We start from the raw sequence: 26,459 nt of genomic DNA on the forward strand, positions 1-26,459 counted from the left end.
CCCCCTTTTGCTAATCATGCAAACATATCATGAATATGCTCCAGCAGAATTTGTATTTGTAGATTACAAGGAGAGACCTGTGTTATCTTTGTATGTTTATTGCTTCTAGTTTATTCTCCAAGATGTAAAATCTTGCTGTGTTAACAGACTCCAAAAGCTGTATGGAATGAACGGTACAGGTCTGGGCACACAGGCCAGATCCCAACTATATATGCATCTGCTTGGGTTGTTTTGTCAAACTTGTGTTTTAATTATACCAGTGTACAAACTATGCATTTTGTTATGCATGGACCAGGGATAATCCTGAACTATGCAACTCTCTGAGTCAGGATACATAATATAATGAGGACAGAGGATATTTAGGCTAATAATTAAAAGAGGTTTGAAAAATTAATGGAGCTGTGACTAGGAAAAGCACATTTCCAAATTGCTAATCTTGCACACTGCCACACAGTAGTGACCCTGTAGCCAGACAGAGACCAACATAAATTAATAAGGTTATTATAATTATGTGAAACAACATGCAAGATTAAGCCCAGAAGACTAATTATTTAGGAAAGGTAACTCAAGATACATAAAGATTATCAGAATCAGCTCTGGTGACCTGCAAAGAAAAATATCTTGGCAGTATCACTGTTAGCCAGTAAGAATTGGTAGCCATTGCTCACACTGGGTATCTGGAAACAAAAGCTGCGCCCTGACGTGGGAATTCATGTGCAAGGAAATAGCTTCTTTGGGACCTGAGAAATATGGAGCAGTCTTTTTTTGTGACCCTTGTTTAGAAGTTTGCTAGACAATGTGATTTTTAAGAATTAACTTTTTCGATTTACCCTGACAGCAAATTATTTATCTTGGCTTTTTTATTACATGGATTTTTTTTGTTTGTTTGTTTGATATGAAAAGTTCTCATTCCTTACTGGAGAGAATGAAGATAAAATTCTGTAAAATTACATGATTTAAATGCCTTGCCTCTTCTTAGGTAATAGAAAATGAGCAAGAAAGCAGGCAGAACTGTATCTCATTGTGAGTGCTAGACTTTGTATTTTCATGTTCATACTTCATGCAGTTTCAAAGGAATCTTTATCTTTGATTGTTTGGAAGGTTTGTTCTTTTATAGTTCCTTTTTTTTCACTTCTTGTTTTTATACTTTCAAGTTAAAAGTTCTTTTGCAATGTATCCCGCCCCTGGCAGAATGTAAGCTAGCCTAACCTCTTTAGAAATAGCTGCCATTTTTGTATGGAAACACTTCAAGTGATGGAATTCGACCCTGCCTGGAGGTTTCTACCATGAAACATTAGAAAATTCCATGCAAAATGCTTATCTAAACCGTAGTAGTAAAGCATTAGGTGCTGACAACAGTTCTTATTACAATGGTGGCTTATCTAGATACAATCTTTTAAGTTGCTTTCCATTATGGAGGTTCCCTAAATCACAGAATCATAGAATGCTTATGGCATAGAACGCTTATTATGCTGATATGCAAACTCTGACGGGATCATGTATGCACTTCCTGTTGGATATTTTTCAGCACACAGTAACAACATGAGACTCTGAATGTACATATTACTACTACTCTTTGAGATAAAGTCCAGGGGATTCTCTGCATATGACAGTCTAGTTTACTTCAAAAATGGAGTGAGCTTTCCCAGAACCTGAAGATGGCTCACCATCCTCTTGGGATCAGATGTTACAAACTGCTGAGAAATTTCTGCATCTGAATAGAGGCACACAATTTTTTTTTGCATTTCAGATACAGCAGAGGAAAATGAATGTAGTTGTAGGGCATACGCCTTCCCTTTTCTTTCCCATCCCAGATTAATCAGATCCACAGGTAGAGTCTAAAGAAAGAAGTGCCCTTTCAGCAAGTAACTCGAACATGCCTGTCTCTTCTCCTTAGTGTATCACTACTGCTGAACTCCAACTACGTCCAGATCTCTGAGACAAAAGGAGCAGGAAAACTGTAATGCAAGATACTGATGACCTTTACCTTGTGTCAGATATAAGAGAGTTACTTTTTGTCTGATCTTTCTTCCTTTGATGGGTAGCTGCTGCCCTTTCTTGCCAGAACAGTGTAAAGGAAAGTCCACGAAGGCATTACCGTGCAGAGAACATTGTCTGGCCCATTGCCTAGAAGATACTACTCTAAACGGCAAAACAACTGCAGTGTCGAATAATATATGTTAACTTAAGCCACCCTGTTCATCAGTCTCTGCTTCTTAATGTATTGATGATCTGGATTTCTTCCCTAGCTTGTATTTTGTACTCACACTATGCCTTCTCTTTTCTGAGTGAAAGTCAGAAAATACAGACATTTTTATAAAAATCTGAAACTGTCAGAAAAAGTGAATTTTCTTCCATATCTTGACTGTTCTGAAAGTAAAAAATAACAATCTACATGACAAAATTTCACAGCTGAATAGAATTACACTCTCTGCTCTAACTGAAATGCCCTTATGAAATTCATGTTAATAGTAATAATAATAATAAAAATATATAGATTCAAATTCTTATCATTATACAGTTCAAAAACATCCACAATTTTATTTATTGGCTGCTAACACTACCTGGACAGAGGGCAGTGTTATTGCAAACCCTTGATTCTCTTAAAGGGCCGCTGCAGTGTGTCCCGTAAGGTGATACACAAGTTCTGGTTCGCACCTGCGACCCTTGACCACAAGTAACTGAACACGTACTCCACTGGGCCCACTCTTCAACACCAGATTCACCTGTATTCAAGACAACAAACAAACATGAACATAAGTATTAATGAGACTTTTTTTTTTTTCTGAACCTCGTTATAGTCTGCTCTTATAAATCAAAGAAAAAAGTACCACACCAAAATAAATATTTAAAAGTTCATGGAGTAAAGCAGCTGTGAAAACGTACAATGAATAGAAAATAAAGACACCTAGAATGCTGCAGTCACATAGCGCCTGTCAGAGGGAAACACTTTGATCGCTTAGCATCATTTAAAACTTTTTAAGAACTACTGCCCTTCAACATTTTAGAAACAAGACTGCCCTCAGGATGCTAAAAGAACATAGACAATTCTTTTTATATAATAGCAAAGGATTTATCTTCGATATTTATATTTATCACTCTAGGATGAAGGCTAGGCAATAGTTTAAGGAACTCTACCAATAAGGGAATTCGGATTAAAAAAACCCACCCAAACCAACCCCCTAATTGCTTTATCTTTTCTTCAGTGAAGGAGAGTCATCAAGCATTTGAGAGAAGTTCTCTGGAAATGAGAAGCACTTTGCTTACCAGATTTTAACCTGAACGGTGGGATGGGAACTTTGGTTGGATCATTTACTGCACAGATCTGCTCCTTGCTTTTGACCTACAGGTGTGCTAAACTCTTGGATGCGCTAGACCTCATTACTGCGTATAATACATACCGCTATGTTCAAAATTGTCAGATGTCATTTATTAGTACCATACATTTGAATAATGTAATTTTTTTTTATTGTTGAGATAGCACATTATATTTTTTTTTGGTTCTTTTTAAAAGCAAGTAGTGCATAAAGTCTTCTTGCATGGATGTTCAGGGAAGAATGCTTAAATTTAGTATCTATGAACAGCCATACACACAATTCTGGAATTGCTTTCCCAAAGGCATTCATGTTCAGAAAACTGGATCCCTTGAGTATTCTCAGAAAGCAAATGCAAAAATAATGTGAATATGCATCACTGAACAATTTGAGTAAATACTTGTGGATTCATGTTCACCTTCTTCCATTAAAAAATCAGTATAAAATGGCGTGCTGAAGCCTCTATTACACCCTTGATTTTTAAACCTAAGTCCTTTTTGAAACAAATGGGATTTTCTGCTTTAAAATCAGTGGCATGATTCCACTTTCCCTCTGGAATAGCTTGCTTAAAATTTCAGTTATCTCAATATACCTCTAGTCTTCCAAAAGTTTTGATATTGGTCGCAATCAAGGGAATGTCTGCAAACCAGGAAGACTCTGGTGCTATCTTCCAAGAATGCAGTAAATTATACGCTATTTCTTGAAACTCTGCTTTTGTAGCAAGCATCTGTCCAAGCTCTCTTTTTTGTTTCCACAGGCCAAGCATGAAACCTTTGCAAAATACTTGTCTCTGCTAGTCCTCTAAGAAGCAATGCTAAGGCTATTCAATGCTTTTTAAAAAAAATGTACTTACTTATTCAATAACAAGACAGAATGCTTTATAACTAGCACACAAATCCCGCTGCTTTTCATAAAATTATGTACAATTCTAACAACTTATATGGACAAGAACGAAATGATGAGATTTTTTACATAAAAAAAAAATCACCAGTGGTTTTTGTAGTCATTTTCTTTATTTTTTAGGTGAAAAAAAAGAGAAATTTAATTACTGATTATTATTTTAATCATTTTTCTGATATGAATTTGGCATTTTGATTAGGTCGTTACATGGATTGGGTTCAGGTTGGATGATATAATACGTTAAATATAGCTAATCTAGGGAGACAGTAACAATTATAAAATATGTACTATAAGCCCTATGTGCATGTTAAAAATACCTGTATTGCTATGGGTTTCTAGGCTAATATATTTTGTCTTTTCCTACATGTTTGAAGTTTGAATTTGCCTCTGTTAAGATGGTTTAGATGAAAGGTCAGACAGCACAAAATGTCAAAGCTATGTTTCTCGAGATGTTCCTCATTATATAAAACAGTCATATATACTCAGTATAAATTATCTATTATCCAACAGACATGGTGACAGTGCATATCTAATAAAATACAGAAATTAAGTATTAAAAATTTAACATTTTGGATATTCCAAAGTGATAAAAAATTGCTCATAACCCTTGGAATATGATGAAAAATAGCAGTAACGTGATATTAAGAAGTGTGACTTTCTTGAGTGGATTTTGAAATTAATATTAATTATTAAAAGTACTGAGCATATATGTACTGTCCATTCACAGAAGGCAGAATCTACTGATATACTTCAACATATGTAAAGGATAGAAGTCTTAAACATATGCTGGAACAAGATCCTCCACGCTAACATGATGTATGGTGCAAAAAGAATGAAATCAGAGAAAATAAAGAACAAATTTATCTCACCAGCTGCTTTACTTCCTTTTGCACAATGCTTTACGATTTTTTGGTAATTTTTATTTTTTCAGAGTATTTTCTACTGCTGTCAGTATGGATAGTACTTATTTTAAAATATTTTAAAGGAGGAAAACATTTTCACAGACTTATCGTACCATAGTTAACCATTTTTAATTTAAGTAAATAAAGACTACTTTATTTTCTAGAATAAACCTAGATTGCTTACATAACCTGCAAATACATCTTCCGTTATTTTCTTTATGTCTTTCACATTTTTTTCTTTCCTGAAATGAAAATTTCAAAAGGGCTACTTTTTATTGTCCTTTTAGTTTTCAGTTACTTGAGAACTCTTAAATTTTTATATCTGTCGTATTAAACCTACAATCTCAAATTAATTACTGGCAAGCTACCAAGCCCTAATTCTCCCTTGCTGCTTGACGTGTAAGAGGAAACATAACTTACTGTACGGAAGGCCTCATTGATCTGTGTAACACTTACCTGTATTATACTCTCTAAATCCCATAACACCTAAGGGAAGGATCAGTCCAAACACATAAAATGACAAATATAGGACAATAAATTATTCAGACAATACTTTTTAAATAAAATGTTTTACTGCCTCATATCGCAAACAAACAGGAAAATGCATATTTTAATACCACGTTTAAAACTCTTCCATTCCCATCAAAACTGAGTGGATTAGGTCCACTATTCTAACAGCATTAAATGCTTTTCATAAATCTTTTCCAGGACAATTTTCTATTCCTGTCTCTCTGCCTTTTTAAACCATACAAACATTTTGTTGCACTTTTGCATCTGTTTTATTATTACACAAAATAATATATTAAAAAAGGTTAAAATAGAAGAAACCTCATAAACTCACTATCCATTTACTTTAAAGGCTATTATGATTCTTAGTATATGGGTAAATTAATAAGACAGATATGTTAGAAAAAACCTTATGAATCAGTTTAAGAAGATACCACATTAATTATATCACAAGAAAATGAATGCATTAGAGGTGAAGAAAATATGCAATGATCACTACAAAGGAAAATCAAAATGAAGAAGAGATGAAAATTAGTAAGTATGTCCAAAAAGAGCGCAGTATTACTTAAAATGTGTTAACCTACGGGATGTAAAATACAGATTTCCTCAAAGCTGGGCATGTAAATTTATATGCTGTGCTGATACATCTCACATGCTTTCAGAACAGGACCTTGAAAACCAAGCTTGTGTAATTTTGAACGTTCATATCCCACTCCACACACACAATCTATCAGAAGGTGATGGTATAAGAGCTGTTCTATAACACCCATAATAGATGCACTGCAATGCATGACTATAAATTATCAAATACAAGTTTTACCTGATAATATGAAAGTTTTAGGGATTTACATGAGGAAATAAAACAGATCATCTTATTTTTTTTGAGTAATTGTATGAATTCAAGAAGCAGCATAAAAGCAAAGGTGTTATTCTATGTAGTAAGCAACTAACATTATAAGTCTGAGCTAGGTATGTAAGTAATAAGTTCTACTTGCCTAAACAAAAACTGCATGGAGACCAAGAGGGTTCTAGGCTCCCTTCTTCCACTACATTTGCTTACAGTAGTATCAACTGGGAGTTAGCCATAAAAGTAGTCCTATAGATTAATAGGAGGGAAACAGACTTTTTCCCCTTCGAAGTTCTTTACCAAACAGATCTACACTGGTTGGCTGGACATGTATTTAGATTACTTAATATATTGATTTCTGCAAATCTGTTAAGTAAAGCACCCTACTACTAAGGAAGTCAACATGCAACATAACGAAAAGCAATTATAGCTCTTTTACTAAAGTGAATATAAACTGGAAGCATTATGTATGACTGATGCAGGCATATTTTCTATGTTAGTAACTATGGAATACAGAGTAAGTTGTTTCAAATCCATACAATAATTACGGGGCAAAAGACTTTTCCACGCAGTAACTTACTGGAATGGAGTGTGTAGGGAAACCATTAAAGAGTTAGATTTTACCAACAGATACCCGGATCATTACTGATGCCAAAATGGACAGCAGTTTTGGTGTATGAGAGCTTAATTCAACTCACCACTGAAATTTTATCATTGACCTCAAAGGCAGCTGTGGTAACTGTTGGTAAACAGGCTTCTTTTTTGTTTTTTTTTTTTTTGTTTGTTTTGTTTTGTTTTTTTTTAAATTACTTCAGCTCTAGGTTTGTAATATCATTTTGGTATCTTTATCTAAAGAAGATGAAGCTGCTCAAACAAAATTACAAAATATGTTTAGATGAAAAACTGTTAGATAATTTGCACATCCAATTAAAAACTACTTACGGCCAATTTCATTTAGCAGTTACGAATCTGGAAACTAGAGAATAGAGCGTTGTGCTGGGCCAAAGATAGTAAATGCTGAATGTATGCACATTAGAGTCACCCTAGTAATTAATTAATTTGATAAACGCCTAAAGCTGGGATTAGACCTCAGTCTACTTATAAAGAAATTCTGAAGCATGTTCTTAACATCTTCTTTGAAAAAAAGTTAGTATGTCACAGTAAGCTGTCCTGTGTCTTGTACGTGTGAGACTGCTTTTACCACTAAAGAAATTCATGCTTACACCAAATGATTCAGTATCCACATTCACAGTGCATGTTTTTGTATGATCTACCTAATTCTCAGCTACTTTATTTATGGACTTTAACTGGTGAAAAAAAAATAAATGATTCAAAAAAAGTATCAGCTTAGAAAACTGACAAATATGCAGCAAAAGATTATGGAAACATGCAGTGGTTTTGCTAAAATTAACAACAGTAAATAGAAAAATGTAACTGATGTATTACCAGTTTGTGCCATAAATTTAGCAGCATCAGCTTGTTCCTGAGGGACCCTTTTCTCATGAACAGATCGAGGTCGCTGACTTTTAATTGTATGATCTCCCATCATTCCAAATTCTAAAGACAGAATAAAGGTTTATGAAAGCTTGTGTGTAGACATTTCTCAAAAGTCACATACTGTCTCATGCAATATGTTCCTAAACATACCTGGAAGTTGCTGGTAAGAATTAGGCAAGTGATCATGGCAGTTAACATCAACTTAACTTTGCTACACTCAGCTTTTAATAAACACTTACATTTGTTTCTGTAGATTTTCAAACATGATTTTATTGTATGAACCAACATTCAGTGTAGTGACACATACTATAAATCAGCTTTATGACACGGGACAAAAACAATTATTCAAATGCAGACATTTTATTCCTATATTTTTAACCAGTGCAAACCACACCAGAAAATGATTGTGAGGGTGTTAGACATTGCTGTTCTACAGCACAGCCTGCTGCTCCTCCAGAGGACTTCTATTTCTGCACTCATCTTTCAGGCTGAAGAAGCCTTCAACAGAGATAACGAGTCATCTTTGGGAATGGTGGCAATGTGAAATAATAATAATTTGGTTAACAAACTGCTTAATTTTTAGGCTGAATCCAGCAGAACAAGTGCTTGCGAACCGTTTCCTTTTTGAAACCTCTAAGTTATAAAGACTATAGGTTATATCTTGCCCTCAGTATTTAAAAAGAACTCCCCATTGATTTTAATGGGGAAATCCATGTAAAAATCAATGACACAAAGGCCCAGAGTGCGGGAGACGAGAGTGCTTCATTTTTCATCCTATCACTGCTGTCATTTTCCCTCTCTGATCCTGCGAAAACCTCCTAGCCTTCTACCTCAGACTCCATTTTTCCTTTCTCTGATGAATTGTGGAGGCTCCTTCACACATAGCGGGGGGGGACCGCTGCATCTTCCACACAGTTCCCTCTGCTCCTCCCAGACACACACAGCTGTCCGCAGCTTGGTGCCAAATATTCAGTCTCTGTTGGGACTCAAATTGAGGCAGCGTGTGCTGGGAACCGTGGGTTAACATTGAAACTACTTCAGCTACGACCACATGAAGTTTCTGATGAGGCAGAATGTGCCTGAAGCACTAGGAATATATGAACATCAAAAAATACCTTTCTGCTGGAAGGTTACCTTGCAAATGCAAAATTCAAAATGCTCCTCAACTTGTAAAGTCATGAAAATAATAAAACTTACCTTCCTGCCTCAAAAGATGCAAAACATTATATAAGATATAAATGCTACTAATAAATATTATTTGCAAACACATTATTTTGATAAATCACTAAAGTAAACATTTAAATTTCTATTTAGAGTAAAGAAATAATAAAAGGTAAATATATTTTAAGGGGTCAATGAGCAGAGAGAGGTTTTTTTCCTTTCTAGTAAATTATTAATATGTTTCTCCAATTGGTGTTTCTTTTTGTAAATATTCATTAATGGCACCATTTAAAATATAAATTTAATTATTCATTTGAGAACAGCAATGCAGTTTGCATTCTAAAGAGAATATTTGAAAATGTAATTAATAAAATATATTTTGAGAATTAAGCATTCAACATTTTTAATACATCCCAGAACTACATATAAAAGATAATTCAGTTATATATACACACATATATATGAACATATATGTATATAAATACATACATATGTGTGCTATAAAATTTTATGACTATATTTTTACAAAATACACCTCTTCTACAGCTCCTCTGATTTAACATAGCTTTTTATTCTGTGGGAAGTCTCTTAGAATAATTAAAGTTTTACAATCAATCCTCTAATGCAAATTAAAATTAGGATGATACCTTTACAATTTTTACAAGGTGCAGTCCAGATGACCATTTAAACTGTAATTAACAACATGGTGAAGGACAAGAGACTTTACATCGCTTTTCCCCTGAAGAGCCTGTAAAAGCAAGGCGTGTTTGCTCTGAGTTTGCTGCCTGCGCATTCCCTGCTTGTCAGGCAATTTAGAGGATATGGCACCATTCTTGCAGAAGACTTAATTCTATTTTTTAAGTTACAAACAGAGTGCAATAATGGGAGACCTTTGCTAGAGGAAGGCTTTCCAGAGGCATAGAGGGAGGCGGTGAATGCTCCGGTCCCAGTCCTGCAGCATCCTGTGCTGGGCGCAGGCACATGCAGTGTCCCGCCAGACAGAGACCTCTGGTGAAGAGGCAAAGGAAATTCTGGGAGATGAGTTTTCAGGGTTATGGTTTACACCCAGTGTAGCTCCATTCACAGCGATGGAGTTACTCATGAATATCACCAAGCAAAGTAAAATACAAGTCGTTGATGCAGGATCTAATCAGGCCTCAACTTTTTCATTTTTCCACTTAGCAACAACACCTTTTTAATTTACACGCTCAATTCACTTCAACTATAGCTGATGGTCTTGGAGATGCACTTTTCAACTAATCTGCTTTTTGACATATTAAGCATTTCTATAGTAAATATATGAATATATATAAAAGAGAAATGTTTCATAACAAAGATAAAAATATTTCTTTACAAGTTTTGTCAACAAATGGAACCAGACTTATGCAGTGCTCTCATTTTCATATTCAGCTGAAGTTTTTAATGAAATGCCGCATGAGAACAAAAGCGGTAACAGGAAATGCAGTGTACTGGCATGAGTGAGGACTTTAAGGCCTCATTAAAATTCAGGCCTCATAAGGAAAGAAAAATAAGGGTCAAGTGCATTTTCGTAATGGGATCAGAAGTGTCCAGTTTCTGCGTACAAGTACAAACCGTGCTTTCAAAATTGTTTAATCTATGAAGCTCAACACTAATGCATTTTTTATGAAGCATTTTATAATAAAATATCTCACTTAAGTGACTGCCGTGTTTACAGTAAATACTAAATAGAATAAAATTTTCCTCCATTTTCAGATCCTAGCTAAATAACGAATGTAGCAGCTGAACAAGATATGCATTTGTTTTCCCTCAATACTTCACAGAGGAGAAGTATTTAAAGTATTTATTATTTCTGGGCTGGGAAAGCATTTTAAACCGTCAGCCTAAAGCATGACTAAATGGCACAGTAGTTTCAAGGACCTGTTTGTGTGGGAAAGGTGATAGGAGCCATCTTACTCTAGACAGTATCTGGCGTAGAGGTGTCCTGCATGATTCAACACCTGATGTCTGGGACATAATATTGGATATTTGAATTGAGATTCTGAGTAAAGGAATTTTTCTCACTCTTCTTACCTAGTTCTTGCTACTGAAAAAAAGTTTTCTAACTGACAAGAAGGTATTTTTGCAGCTATCAGTTTCTGTACAGAATTTTTTGGTGATGTCTGTCCTGATTTTCCCTTAGGTGGAACAGAACAGTCCTTCTCTTCTTTTACCTCAAACATTGATATTAATCAGATTGTTTCATAAAATAAAGAGGGACAATGAGTATTTTCAGCAGCAGATGGATACATGGCCTGTTCCAGAAATCACCAGTGTGGCTCTAGGTTAGGCCTGGAAACATGAAATGGTTTTAATGCTTTTTATAACATTGTTAATGCTATAATCTACCTGCATGAGAATAAAACTCATAAAGAAATACCTCAAAATGTAAGTTACAAATAGCATAATGAAGAACCTTGAACAGATCATTTTAACCAGACCATGGCTTACAACAAATCTTAACATATTCCAAACATCTGTGGCAGAAAATATGAGGTTATCTGATAAAAGAATTTATCCTTCTGTCAGTGATCCTTTGGTGGCTATGGAAGTACAATAATTTCCTGCAATAGGACACATATTCTTTCTCTCCTCAGCTGTACACAATGGATCAATACTTGAAAGTATTTTAGCAATATATATATCTTAATATGGATGTGATTTATCATCTCATTTTACATACAATTCTGAAGTACTTCCTTCTAGGAGTGAAAAAAAAAATAACAATGATTTCTGAAATTCCAAAGTTCACAACTGAGTATTGTTTACAACAACTTTTATCTGTAGTCACATTGGCTTTACCTTTATTGTTATGTTATGTTATGGGAATTTTTATTCCTATTGAGTAACCTTTTTAGTTTTTAAAGGAGAAGCTAAAATCTTGCGGCCAATGTAGGTGTACATTTTTAGGAGAGAAGAGAGGTGCCATGTGCTCTCTGTAGGAACAAAGAAGAAAAAACATCTGTTAACAGTATAAAAATGCAAAATAGGAAGACTGAGCAATACAAAAGAAAAATACCGGCTTTGCAAGGTTCTACTCACCAATGGCTAGTCTTTGCTTTTTGACAAGTGGATAATCATTAAAGTTAGGGTCACGTCAAACAGATTTTATGCCTAGGCTGTTTAATAATATTTGTAAGCCTGTTACATATATATCCTAGTCATCAGATGACATTATATAAACCATGTTGGTTTGGCTCTTATCGTTATTTTTATGTCACATTTCATGGGAACTTCACAGTGTAAGTGTATTGATCTGGTTATAGGTGTACCATCGACTATGAATTGTGCTATTAATGGCACAGAACACACTGGCATTGATAAAAAAAGCCTTTTTCAGCACTGTACTTGGTGACAACTGCATAAATGAACTGCTGGTCTAAAAAAAGTGATTCTGAGACCTTTAGGATTACCCCTTTAGGGCATGTAAAATGTAAAGGAACTTCTGGGAGTTGCTGAGCATCCTCCAACTGTACTGAACCGCCTGGAAGGTGAGATGGTGAACAGCTCCCTGAAGGCTGATCAGAACCTTAAAAGCAAGAAGAGGCAACCGATTCCCCAAAGTGACTGTCATTTTCTTCTCTCACCCACAGCACTCCGGCAGCGTACTTCATACTATCCTACCCACTCCTGAACTGTAAATAGTCAAGTGAGTGTTTTCAATTACTCTTGACTGCGGAATGAATATTAAAGGCCTTGCAGCCAGAATGTGCATTAATGCAAACTGTCTCACGTGCAGTAGCATGGCATCCTCTCTGTGCCAGCACACAAATGTTTTTCCCAGAAATTATGCAAAATGCTGATGTCAGACCCAGGTGAAGGGGAAGAAGGGGATGCAGAGGGGGAAAGGAAGAAAGAGACCTATAGAAATGTATAAAGAACCGGTATGTTTCAATTAATTTTTGGATGGAGCTATTGAATAATTTCAATAGATGTGATTAGTTGCAGACATCCAGGAGCTTGAAAAAGTTTCCTGCACATTTAATGTCTTTGCAGTCCATTCTAAAGTTTCTCCCACAAAGATCTTGGTGCAATATGCCGTAGTAGCAGTACTTGGGGTTTGTTGTCACACTTGCAGCTGGTCAGTACAATTTCTTCTGGTCACTAGATGGCAGAATGTGTGTTGACTTAGAAGCACAATTTCACATTTAATTGTGAAGCCAGGACTTTCTGTGTCTTTTTCACCATATCTCCCGTATATAAAAAGAAAAATAATTACATTCAAAGGACTGAGGGGGTTTTGTGTGCTTTTTTCAGTTCTTCTTTTGTATTGCTGGAGTTAAAAAAAAAACAACCCAAAACACCCAAAACAAAAAGAAACACGAGCTGCAGGTTGTTTTCCCTTACAGTAAGCCCCATGAAAAAAGAGAAGAAAATCCCAGGAGCGCTCCCTTCCTTGTCTCCAGCCCTGCTTCACTGTAGCCCGGCACCCCGGCCCCACAAGGAAGCACTTGTTCTCAAATGAGGCATTGACAGGACACAGAGCTTCAGGGCATCAGTGAATATCGTCACTCTGCAGTACAGACTTAAGCTATGGCTTTCTATGGGAACCCCTTAAAATGTTATTTCCTCACCAGATGGGCAAGTTGCCAAAATGGTAACATAGCTATTAGCTGAATTAGATTTCCATGGGAACCTCCTCTTAGCAAATGTGGAATACATTCTTAAAACAGTCTTTGCCTACTTCCTATGTAGATCCTGGTCCCATAAAAAGTCCTCTTTTGGCTCTCCGAAACAGTATAGAAGAGCTTTGACCAGTTTCAAACTGAATGGAATAATTTCTTTTACCAGAGTGAATTAAGGTCTGAACTGAGCTGTATTCATGACCACAGTGAGAAAGGTATCCTATTACTCATGAAAACACAGAGGGGATTTTAACAGTAGTGGAAATATGAAAGGAAATAGTATTTGTACTAACAAAGTAATTTTTTTTTTATTATAATACCCTCTTGCATTCTATCAAGTAAAAGATAGGTTAACATTTGTAGGAAATTAGATACAAGATTTCCTTTTTCTCACACACAGAGATATACTAATACATACATATGTGCACTCTTTCATCTTTCAGAAAATTAGGGAAAATAATTATGTATTCTAAACAGTCAACATATTCTACATAGGTAATTAGTTTGTGTTTGTCTCTAGGGAGACCCATTTGCTCCTAGGAAATAATGTCAGATTAATACTATTGCTGCTATTTTTCATGACATAAGAAAAGAAATACTACTGAATTAAAATATAAATTATAGCACAAATCGTGATGAGCTAGACTTTCTCGTGGCAATGCAACCTGCCGTCTCTCTGTGCATCCCTGCAGTGACTCCCTTGCCCAGCCATTATCTTTGGTGGGATCTGAACCTGTTTATTCATGGCTACAGATTTGGTCAGCAAAGAATATCATAAAGATCTAATATTTATTCACTTTGCATGTGCACAGAATGTTGAAACCATGCAAGCTCTATTACTTGCCTTCCTGGGCCCAATTGCTCATCATCTTACACCTAGGCAGGAGAAACTGAGGATGTGAATCTAGTGAAGTGACTCATACCTGTTCAAAATGAATGTAAAATGTCACCACAGCAGGTACGGTGTTTTCACATGTGCTTTGCAGAATTATAACTAAGCAAAGAGGAAAAGGAGGGGTGAATGAAAGCCCAAACTGCAGCTTTATCCATTTATATCTCTACTAAATCTGACATATTTTGTAATGATCAAGGCCAGCATGCAGAAGATGCTCTGTAGTTCACATTTTTGCCATTCAAATACTTCGCTAGCAATCCATCCCAAAATGTCTGTATTCAAATAAAAATAATAAAACTGATAAAGGAAATTTACATTATCGAGTTTAACATTAAAATCCTCTAAATTCAGCAGTATAATATTCTCTCATGTTCCCTATTGTTCTCTCAAGAGATTCATGGATATAATAACACATTAAAGAATGAAAACACAGGGGATTACTTTTATTTATTTTTGCTTTTTAAATGAAAGACCTTAAATGCATTCTCTTGTACTATTCTCATCATTTTAATATTTCTACTATAATAACTTATTCATGTGTAGCCTTTAAAAATTTAAATCATGGTATCATAATAATACTTTGGTATCTTCATTGCTTTTTACATTTTATACTATTTTACTTCTGTATTAAGTATTTTGCTTTTTTCCATAAATTTAATTAATTGAATCATTGATATGTTTAACCAGTGCAGTAGTTATTTCAGAATAGTAGCATTTTTATATGAACAATCTCTTTTTACTGAACACTGCAGCAAGCTACCTAGATATTACACACAAGCTAGTACGTGCCTCTTTATTGCTCTGTATATTTACAACGCAAGAGCCTGTAATTTTCTAAGCTATTCTTGAATTCAGTAACTTCATTTTCTTTCTTTTTTGTTCTAGAAACACTGAAAAGTAAGTAAAGGTCATTGTAGAAAGCAGGACTCACAAGAACATCTAGACTACTTCCTTGCCCTGCAACTATTTACCGCAGACATTTCTGCAGATGGTTGCTTAATCTTTTCTAAATGATAGCAGCATTCATTAAAATTTGAGATGAATTATCTATGAATTTATGACAGGGAAGTTTAAAGTCTCTGAAAGATTCTGAAGCTGTATGAAGAGAAGGAGCAAGAATCAATGTTTTAAATAATAGGTACGGCAAAATCTACTCACTAAGCACATTTAAACTGAATGTAGGGTTTTTTTCCAAATGGTAAAGCTTCTAGGTGAAGCTAAATGATATTCCATGCATTTTTAAGAGCATTTTCTTGTCCTTGTTTAAAACTCCTAAATTGTTTTTACAAAAGAATAATAAAAATAGAGGAAGTATCGCTGGATGTGAATTTTGCACACTACATTTTTATTGTTTGTGGTACGACAAAGCTGGCTGTTCATATACAGACATCATGGGTAGCTGCTGGATTTTATGAGGAGAGGAGAGGAGAGGAGAGGACCCTTGGCTGCTGTAAGCTGGCCTGGTTCCACCCAGCCAGGCCAAATTCTGTCAGCTGAGGACGTGGTCTAGAAGGTCTTTTCCAAAACCATAGATCTACTTTGAGCTAAAATGTTTATATAATCTGTTCACAAGGATACATAGCCTTTACTAATCATCACTTGCAGGTTAACGATCACATGCATGCAATTTCAAACATACTGTTCCACCCAGTTCAGCCAGGGAGATGTGTATGGCACAGCCCCTTGACGTGTAGAGTCTTGCAATGGCTTCCAGAATGGACCTGCAACCTCCCAAAAGGTCTGAACTCTTATGGTGACTCCTATGGCCTTAACAAATATGACTCATAAATAACTCTTCTGTAGTCAAAAAAATTACCTTAATGGGAAGACACAACATAAATGAAAGGAAAATCAGCGATTCAAAATTTAAACCTCAGAACAGATTTTCACAATAACTAAGTCCTTCCTTCAGAAATACATGCATGGGATTTAAAGTAGGAAAGCACGTAAGAGATTTACCCTCAAATTATCAATGAAAATCACTTGGACCTAGATCTTTCAGGAATTTAGAAAACCCATTAGATGTTTTCACTGGATTTAGTAAAAGCACACTTTTCTAGGTGTCACAGTTTAGGCTGGGCTGTTTACTAAACGTATCTCAAACCAGGACATTAGGCCTCTGAGATTCTCATTTCAGGGTCAGGCTCAGCAATTCATTTAATGGCTTTAAGGACGCAGGTACCACACTGAGGCTAAAAAGCAGTGTTCTTCTTTGCTCTTACTGCATAGTCCACAATTAGAAAAAATATCTGAGCTCATGTCCTAACACATCCTTCCTAACTCTATGGCCCATAGTGTCAGAGATGACCGCAAGGTTGGCTTATTCAACAGGTGTTGTCCATGCAATGCCTCTGTAAAAGCAAACGAACTGTTCAACTGCAGATCTGAGCTAAGCAATGCCCAGTTTGTCGACCTCCTCTTAGGGAAGTTCACCCTGAAGCCTGCATTACAGAACAGCAGAGGTGCAAGATTTCTCTCCTCCTTAATACCAGATCAAATACCTAATGCCAACATATTAAAAATTATAGCAGAAAAATTGACCTAAATTGACCTAAAAGCAGACGTATTTGATGGGCATAATCTATCTGATCATAATGTACTACACTTAACACAGGGACAACAGCACTTTACAGGGCTGAGAAAATGAATCCATTAGAATTAGTGACACTATGACAACGATGCTCTACAGGTCTAAAAAAATACAGAGATTGCTCTGAAAGCCATTAGTATACTTGCTTTTTTACAGTATACATTTTTTTTTCTACTTTTAAAAATGCTGTTCTGTAGCTGCGACAGAGATTTCTACTTAATCATGACAAAGTGCCTCCTGGTCCAGTTCTCTGATTAGATTAGAAAGCAATATAAAACACACTCTAGTCAACGTGACATTGATACTCATATTGGGGAGAACAATGGAGATGACACTATTGAAGCAGTATCATCCTCAGAGGTGGAAGGGCATGCCTGTCTTTCATCAATAAGCATCAAAGTAAGTGGTTTTAGTACTCTCACTGTTTCTACATCCCTACATGATGTCACACACTTGAATCACTTTCAAAATGCTCATGTATCTCCCACAAATATACTGCAACCATTTATACCTTTTGACCTCCAGAATGATTAATGTCAGTGTACTCTATGGAGAATTGTGGCTGCTTCCCCTACAGATGTCAATAATAAGGATCATTAAAAAACATCTATTCCCTGATGTCTGCACAAGATATACCTCACATAACTCATTTCAGCTTGTCAGCATAATACATGATGTGGTTACCTAAAATCTGTCTTATCGCATCATGGCCCATCATTTGAAGAAATGGTGCCAATAGTCAACATATATGAATATCTGAAGGTTGCAAGCGGAGTTTTCTTCAGTGAAGATGTCTAGTTCTGGACTTAGAAATATAGAGACTACGATACTCATTAAGCTGGGAAGTCTGACTGTAAGTTATGTAAATACATTCTAAGAATGACCTATTGCTTATGGACATAGATAAACTAGTATCTCTTTCATGGAGAATTCTGCAGTTAGTGGTGTTTTACGTAGTGCAAACAGTCTGTCTCTTAACAGCTGGAGACCTACAACTGGGATATATATCATGGCTCTCTAAGAGAGGCTTAAGATTGGAATCACATTATGCCGCTCCTGACTATGAACCTTTTTTGAATTCTCTCCAGAGCTACTTGCACATCTGCCCGAAAATATCCTATAAATCTCTCCCATTGCCTCTATTCTGCTGTCTAGAAAGTGCTGGGAAAGAATGGGCTCACCAGGGAGGTCAGTAAAGTAGCTACAAAAATATCTTTTATACAATGATATTTTCAAACAAAAAATTATATTTGCTTCAAATTATGTTTTTGCCTCGTGTGTTGGCTCTCAAAATATTCTAATGATTTAGTTACGTGAAAGAAGTGTTGTCAAATATAGTCGATGGTAAGCACACATAACGGCATATTTATGGTAAGTAAATTCTGAATCAATAAATTAAATTATGCTCACTAGAGACTTAATAGTATATATGCTGACTGTCCAATCAAGAATCAGAATAAGAACTATAAAAGCAGTATGTCTAGTCAAAGCTAGCCAATATGCAATCTAAGGTGAAAATAAAAACCAGTGAGTACTGAAGAACAGAGTAGGCGTTTGTGGGTGGAAATAATGCCTTTTTTGAGAACAGCCACAGTATTGGGGGCAAATACACAGATTTTGGGTACACAAGCTTTCAGCTCTGAAGTAGAAGCATCAAACTTAAAAGCTCCTAGGTGTTTTATTACTGCCACTTACCAACCTTGCCTTGCTTATGTACTTAGACTACCATGACCCCAACACTACTACCACAATGAACTGAATGTGAAATATGTCTGATCTGTTAAGTGATTAACAGTTAACCTCAAAAACTGAATAAGCAGAAGAGATTGTAAGCGGAAAATTTGGAAATAAAACGTTGCCTATGTTGACCACAAAAATTATACAGCGTGTATTATTTGCTTCAATCTAGTCATCAAGACTATGTTAAGTAGCCTGAAAAGCTAATGTTGAAATGCACAAGGTACCAGTTCTCAGAAGAAAACCACAGAAAAAGAATCCTAGCTTTAGACCTAATGCAGAGGCTACTCATTCTGTATTGATCTTGCGGAATAATTTTTATATTTTCCAGGCTATATTTAAGTTTGCTTTTCTATTTATTAAAAAAAAAAAAAAGGTTACTTCAACTTGCTATTCATTCACATCTCAGATTAAATAAAGTACTTCTAAAACCTAAAATCTTAAAATTTTAGAAACAACTTTTGGCAAATGCGAATAACATTCTGGTTTTTAAAAATCATTATTTGCTTGATATATAAGTAGCAAACTTCACAAAAATCTATTCAAGGAATCCTAGGTTTCAAAAGTAACGTTCCATTAGTTTTAATGAAGGTTTTGAAAGTGCTGCAGCAATGGGTCTGCAAAGCCTGACTGAACTGGAGTGCTCTGTGCCAGAACTGACTCTGGAGCCCTGAGGTAGTTATAACTACAGTCAGAGCAGTTTATTTCCCAGGATAACTGCAGAACCCATTGATGCAAGACATGGTTATACAAATGCCCACATGCTAACATATGTAAAACATCTCAAAAGGATAGTCTGGGTGCACAAGATCTACCTCTGGGAAAAGGGCTTGGTGCCACATGACAGCACATGTATAGAGTTTAGGCGATAGAACAGATGTTCCCATTTCTTACTTCCATGTAATTTATATTTTTTAAAAAATCATTACAAGTTCCCAAAAGACACGAAGAAGCAATTTTTTATGTAACAGATTCTGTCCAAAAATAAGTCATTAATGCTAATATACAAACTCCTATATTGATAATCACAGGTAGCACTTATATATCATTTTGATTACTTTATATGGTGCATTTCAATTATTCTTTCCCGCTATCAAAAGAATAGACAAGTCTCATTCTGCCTCATGTTGCAGTCTTAATACTGAACATCAGAGTAACACCACCTACAAATGACAATACTTTCACCTCCACCAGTATAAATCAAAAGTCACGAAATAATGGAATTAAATGTGTGTATAACTGCTGTGTGAGCAGAATTGGCTCCAGAGAGGCTAATTCCTGTGGTTGTGAGCAGCACACAGGTCTGACAGACCTAGAATAATAAATTAGGATTTTCTAGCTCCTTTCTCTATGTTCTGTTAGACCACGTGGATTCTTACGCATATCCATACAATTTAATCCCTTAGATTATAGGAACAAATACAGCTAGTTAAAGTGTGATTTCACTAAAACCTTATCCATGATGAGGTCAGCTTGGATTTGCCTCTAAGTGGCAGTCTTTTAAAAGGTAATGACAATAAATTATTCCCAATATCAAGGCTAGGACAGTACAATAATCTAGGAGAAAAAGTGCCTGTTGGGAGAATGTCTTTTGTTGTTGTTGTTGCCCACTGCTTTTCTCTCACTACCCCAAGGCCCATCATTGTTATTGACCTGAAATGTTATGGTTGTATGCACTGGGTACATACTAAACTGAAGTTAGGAATGTCAGCCGCTATACCTTTGTTACCTGTCTGTGGCAAGGCCTGGGCAGTTTGCTAAAAACAAGTGATTAATGTTGATTAAAATTGATTAAAAATAGTAAAAACTTGTGGAGAGAAAAGTTATTATATGCAATTACTGGACTACTGGTGCTTTTCTCCCCCTCTACTGGGCACTGATGAGGCCACAACTGGAATACTGTGTCCAGTTGTGGGCTCCCCAGTTCAAGAGGGACAGGGAACTGCTGGAGCGAGTCCAGTGAAGGGCAACCAAGATGATTGAGGGATTGGAGCATCTCCCTTATGAGGAAAGACTGAGAGAGCTGGGACTCTTTAGCCTGGAGAAGAGAAGGCTGAGGGGAGACCTTATTATTGCTTACAAATATCTAAAGGGTGGGTTGAAGGAGGATGGAGCCACTCTTCTCGGTGGTTCCCAGTGACAGGACGAGGGGCAACGGGCACAAGTTGGAATATAGGAAGTTCCGTTTCAATACACGGAAAAACTTCTTTACGGTTCGGGTGACAGAGCACTGACAGAGGCTGCCCAGGGAGGTTGTGGAGTCCCCTTCTCTGGAGATTTTCAAAACCCGCCTGGATGCAGTCCTGAGTAATGTGCTGTAGGCAATCCTGCTTTAGCAGGGGAGTTGGACTAGATGATCTCTAGAGGTCCCTTCCAACTCTGAAAATTCTGTGATTCTGGACAAACAACTGTAGCAATCAAGAAGTACAGGAATTTTAGTCTGAAGAGAAGATGCTATTTGAAGTATATAAATTTGAAGTAAATTGTTAAATAAGGTAATTCTTGGTAGCCCTAGAGATAACTCTTTATGTGAGAGAAGACAAATCCCTTAGTTGGTATTTACAGCTGAAGCAAATTGTGGGTCCCACACTAGTTCCACCAACTAGCTGTAGATCCAGAATTGGGACTAATAGTTGGAGAATTGCAATATTTCTGTGACCATTTAACTCCCTAACTCCAGTAGTCAAAACACACCTTAGGCATTCTAAATAAAAAGACCTAAAAATTGAGGATCTAGGGAGAGCTTCTGGCCAAGTTGTAAAAGGCCTATGTAAACACCACTACTTCTAGGTGTAAATTGTTGGGAGAGAGTTGCTTCAGGTTCCTCTCATGCCCTCTGTAATGAGTAGAACGTCTCTCATATCTTGGAAAACTTACTAAGTTAGTTGTAGGACACAGAAATTGAAGTAGCAGAAAGGAGACTGCTGCAACCCTAAGGGCATCAGGAAAAGCAGGACTCCTGATTCTTAACTAAGTAATATCTAAACAAGAATGTCAGTCAAGCAAAAAAAAAAAAATAGAAAAAGGAAAAGAAATAAAAAGAAAACAAAGGCACATCTCTTCAGAAGGAAGAAAATCACATATGCATACATGTCTGATCAAGGTCAGTCTGGCTCTGCTCATGGCAGGAGGAATCTATAGGGTTGAGGAAGCCGAGATCATTTCATCATCAGGGCTTCTGTTTTCATTGGCTGTATCTGTACTCAATTCAGAGCATCCTCAGGATATATAAGCTGAGGTACTGTTTTTTAACTGCTCTGCTTAACTAAAATTTTAGTATGTTTTTTATATATATATTTAATTCTATTTACATCACTATTTACTATTACCTCTAAGCTAAGTAATTCCTATTAGAAGAAAAATGTCACACACAATTGCAGGTGGTTATATTGGTTCACTGTGACAATATGCAGCAAACTAATAGGTAAACATATCAAACCTAATTCAGAACTGACTGTACGAATGCTATACCAGTACATTCCAGTGGGCAGCAGGTGATACTTTTCAAATGAAGAGAAAATATTTCATAACAAAGCTGTTTCAAGGCCAGACTCATTGATTAATCTGAACTAAGCTAAGAGTTTCAGACAAAAGAAAGACAAAAGCAAGAATAGCATTCCGTAAAAGCTGAAATAGCTTTTTTTAATTATAGCTACAGATTGAATTTGAATTCTAATTAAAAAAAAACCACTGAAAATTAAAAAAAAAGGCCTTTCTGAGTTAAACATTTAATCCAGCCCCAAATATTTTTGTCTATCTCATGAAGCAAAAAATTACTATTATACCAGTGAATGAATTTGGAAAAACAGAAATAAAAAAAAAAATTTATTGCGTCTACTCAAGCGCACTAGGATTTACATTAAAAGTAAATTATTACTTCCTACATTAGGCTTCTTCATAGTAAAAATAATAACAACTTTACCTAGCGAAAAAGAAAGAAAAGAATCATAATTATGGGAGTTGTAATCCAAGAATCATAATTACATTGAGCATATACAGAGATAAAATGTTAAAGGCAATAACCAAATGAAAAACAACTCTGAAACATGTTCAGACCACCCCATAAGGCTGTTAAGAAATGAACATTTCTACATTCATACCAAATATGAAAAAGTACTTAAGAAACTTTGAAACCCATGTATCTGTTTATACTTCCTATTCCATGTACTTACGCAGTGATGAAAAATTTGCTGGTATTTTCAGCATGTGCTGAGGATGAATAAACTGAGCCACCAGGAAAATGAGTACCTAAACCCAGTCATCTTATTCTGCTTCAGACTTGGCATACTGCTTCATGGCTGTGAATTCTTATCATGTCCAATCTATTGATGCTGCTGCTTGTCAGCTGCACTTTTCATTAGGAAAAAGGAGTTGCAGCTGATGGTAGGGTTTGTAGGAGTTCATAAATATTCTGCTACTGTGTAAAACTGCTGCAATGAACTAAAAGCAGACATATTAGCTGTGTTTTTGAACCCACATGAAAGCAGAGCTATTATAGTATAAAGCATGATCACTCGACATGTTAATTAAAGAATAAAACCTATCAAATTAAATGTCATATTTTTTTCTGACCCGGTCCAGGACAGAACAACAATCCAGCTCTTCAGTTTTTGCTCCTAACCAGGAGCTCTGCATCTTCATAACCCTTCCAATATGATCTCTCTGAATACTGTTTTTGGAATGGTTTTATAATGGAAGGGGTGAAGAGCTTGTGCCTGTCTCCACTGCTCCTGCCTCCTTCGGTGATGAGCGGAGAGCTGACCTGTGGCCCTGCCGGGCCATGGGACTTTCTGCAGTGCTCTGCATGGGGACACTGATGGCTGAGCACCAGGCTGCCCTCAAGGAGCCTGTTCTGCAGCCACTGACAGCCTGGTAGGACATTTTCCTTGATCATCAATATAATGCTCCCTAAGCATCTTCTGCTTGTACATCACTCTAAGGTCACTTTGATATAAATAACCGGTGACAGATGAGGTCTGTGGGGCACTTGTTAGAGAGCCAGTGGTAGATATTTTATTCGAAGCCTGATCAATCGCAGCACAGCAAGATTCTGGAGATCTGTACGTGTCACTGTACAACCATACAGACCTTTTCTTCTTCAGCCACTGAGTCCACAAATTTTAAGCAGGGGCTTGTGCTCCTGTTTATAAAGAGTCTGGTGAATCCAGTGGTCCTCACCTAGAGACCGTGAGACCACCCAAGCTCTGGAGGAGAGTTCTGTCTCCCTTATTAATAAGTACAATCTCATTTGGACCAAGACGACTAAAGTCAGGGAGGCAGATCTCACTGTGCAGAAAGCTGCCACTGCTATGGCCCTGGGGTGTTAGGAAAGGCAAAATATAAAGCTACTCCACGCTGGTTGCTCTAAGTCAACAAACACGAGGGAATATTGGTTTAGAAATATGGCATCTGACATAGAAGATGGACCTCAGAAAAAGAAAGACAGTTGTTTTTTTAAAAAATAGAGGTGGGTGGTTTTTTTCTGAAGAACAAGGGGAGGCCTGTTTTCTTCTACTTATATATTTTTCTTTCTTTTAGAAGAAAATTATCCCTGTGGCAGTGCTTGAGATTCATTAGTGTCATTTAGAAATCTTTCCTTTTGATAAATGCATTGCATATATTCATGTGACTGTTTCATTGGAAAATTATTGCCCAGCCAATACAGGCTACGTAGATTACTGTGAACTTGGAGACCCTAATTTTATATTTTAATTCTTCAACTTTACTTTGCTACCTGTTGATATTTGTTTCTTCTTTATTGTTATTGCCTTCTAAAAGCACTGAATTCCTGAGGCTTTTCCCTGCTTCCTCTTAAGTTTTCAGTTTTCTTTGGAAGGGCCTCTGAGCTGTACAGTTTTCCACAGTACTAGATGTGGCTGCAAAAATACCTCATGTCCTCCAGATGTGACTTTCTGTCTGCCCCCCGACTTGCTATTTGTACATCTAAAGTCTGTTTCCCCCCTTTATGTACCAGCATTACCCTGTATTCATGTTAATCTCTCTAAATCTCTCTATTAATCTAATTCATTAATTTATTAATCTCTCTAAATTCTCAGAGCACATCTACAAGCAGGGGGTGTAGATTTTTAATCCTGATTATTAAAGTAAAGCACAGCACACCAAGATACTGAAGTCATCCAGCAAGACTACCCCATCCTTAGAATTACTTACCACTCTAATAATTGGTTTCGTCAGCTGTGGCTTTATATTTACTCCTTATGACATACTGAAAAGACTCAGACTTGATATGAAACACTGTGGAAATCCACTGTTAATCATAATATTTAAAAATCTGCTGGTGAGTCAAGTTGTGTTTCATTTAACTTTAATGTATCTACACACTTATCTTTATCAACAACATATAAAATAACTCAAGATAGATAACAACAAAAGGAAAAGTTTTGCATCTCATATTCTGTTTATTGAATGCATTAGTTGTACTCCTGTATGGAAAGTAGTATTAGAAACTCCACAGTAAAATATTTATTTCTACATTTTCCTTGGGAAATGCATATAGTATTTCAGAAACTTAAACCTCCTTAATGTGTCCAGATAGACATTTTGGCTTACAAAATCTTGGTTGGTAAAGTATGAAAATTTTTAAGAAAAAAAGAGTAATACAAAATTCCTTTTTCCATCAGATTTGTTCCCCATGTTTTCTCTAATATCACTGCCAAGGTTGTAGTATTGCATTATTGACATATTCTGCATTCTTCTTTGAAATATTCTTTTATTAAAAAAAGGTTTTGTTAATTGAAAGTCTTTTAGACTGGAAGCAAGTACATGTGCTAAAACATAAGTCAGAATTAGAATAAAGTATTAGACGGAAATTATGTCTGATACGAAAATTCAATATTCGTGTGAAAAATACCAAAATTACTTTAGGTAGGGATGATGATGCAAAGCCTGAACGTTTAAGTTAGCACAGTGTGTTAAACAGTATAAACTATTGTGTTACTGTTACAAGAAGACAGCCAAAATGTAAGAAATGAACTAGTTGGAATGCAGAGCCTATCTGAAAATAATAAGAAGCGTCACTGTACTAGACCACTAAATGGAGAAGGGCCAATCATATACTTACTAACTACTTTGTAAGAAGAGGATGAGAGGAGATGTTCAGTATCAACAAGAAGGAAAAGGGAGTTAATAAAGACTATTATTTTTACTGCATATGCACATATAATTAGTCTTCCATGCTAGAATTCATGAAATACAGTTCAGTCCCAAGTTACTACTTAGTCCATAAATTTTATACTAGAAATGGTAGCATTTTCAATATAGTTTTTAATGACACGTATTTCTCATCTAGCAATCTATAAATAAGAATTAGGACACATTCTCATTAGACATTAAGCCAGAATTCATTCTTGGTCTGTCAGTTCCGTTTCCACAAAGTCTTTCTGTCTCCTCGAAAGCAGCTGACAGTTGCTTGCCTACCTAACTTCATTAGGTTTCAGAAAAACAAA

At 36.1% G+C, this 26,459-nt stretch overlaps 1 protein-coding gene across 1 annotated transcript in view; it reads right to left on the bottom strand.

The window, feature by feature from the left end:
• LOC104285729 (brain-specific angiogenesis inhibitor 3) overlaps positions 1-26,459 on the bottom strand; it is a gene marked incomplete at its 3' end in the record, with an annotated part of 285,461 nt that overhangs the window by 87,602 nt on the left and 171,400 nt on the right. The window contains exons 3-4 of the mRNA XM_009884216.1: positions 7,917-8,027; positions 2,565-2,726 (exon numbers count right to left, since the gene is read on the bottom strand). Coding sequence (XP_009882518.1) covers positions 2,565-2,726; positions 7,917-8,027 — 273 coding nt within the window. The remainder of the gene's footprint in view (positions 1-2,564; positions 2,727-7,916; positions 8,028-26,459) is intronic.

The sequence above is a fragment of the Charadrius vociferus genome, unplaced genomic scaffold (assembly GCF_000708025.1).
Source record: "Charadrius vociferus isolate BGI_N301 unplaced genomic scaffold, ASM70802v2 scaffold25, whole genome shotgun sequence".
Taxonomy (NCBI): domain Eukaryota; kingdom Metazoa; phylum Chordata; class Aves; order Charadriiformes; family Charadriidae; genus Charadrius; species Charadrius vociferus.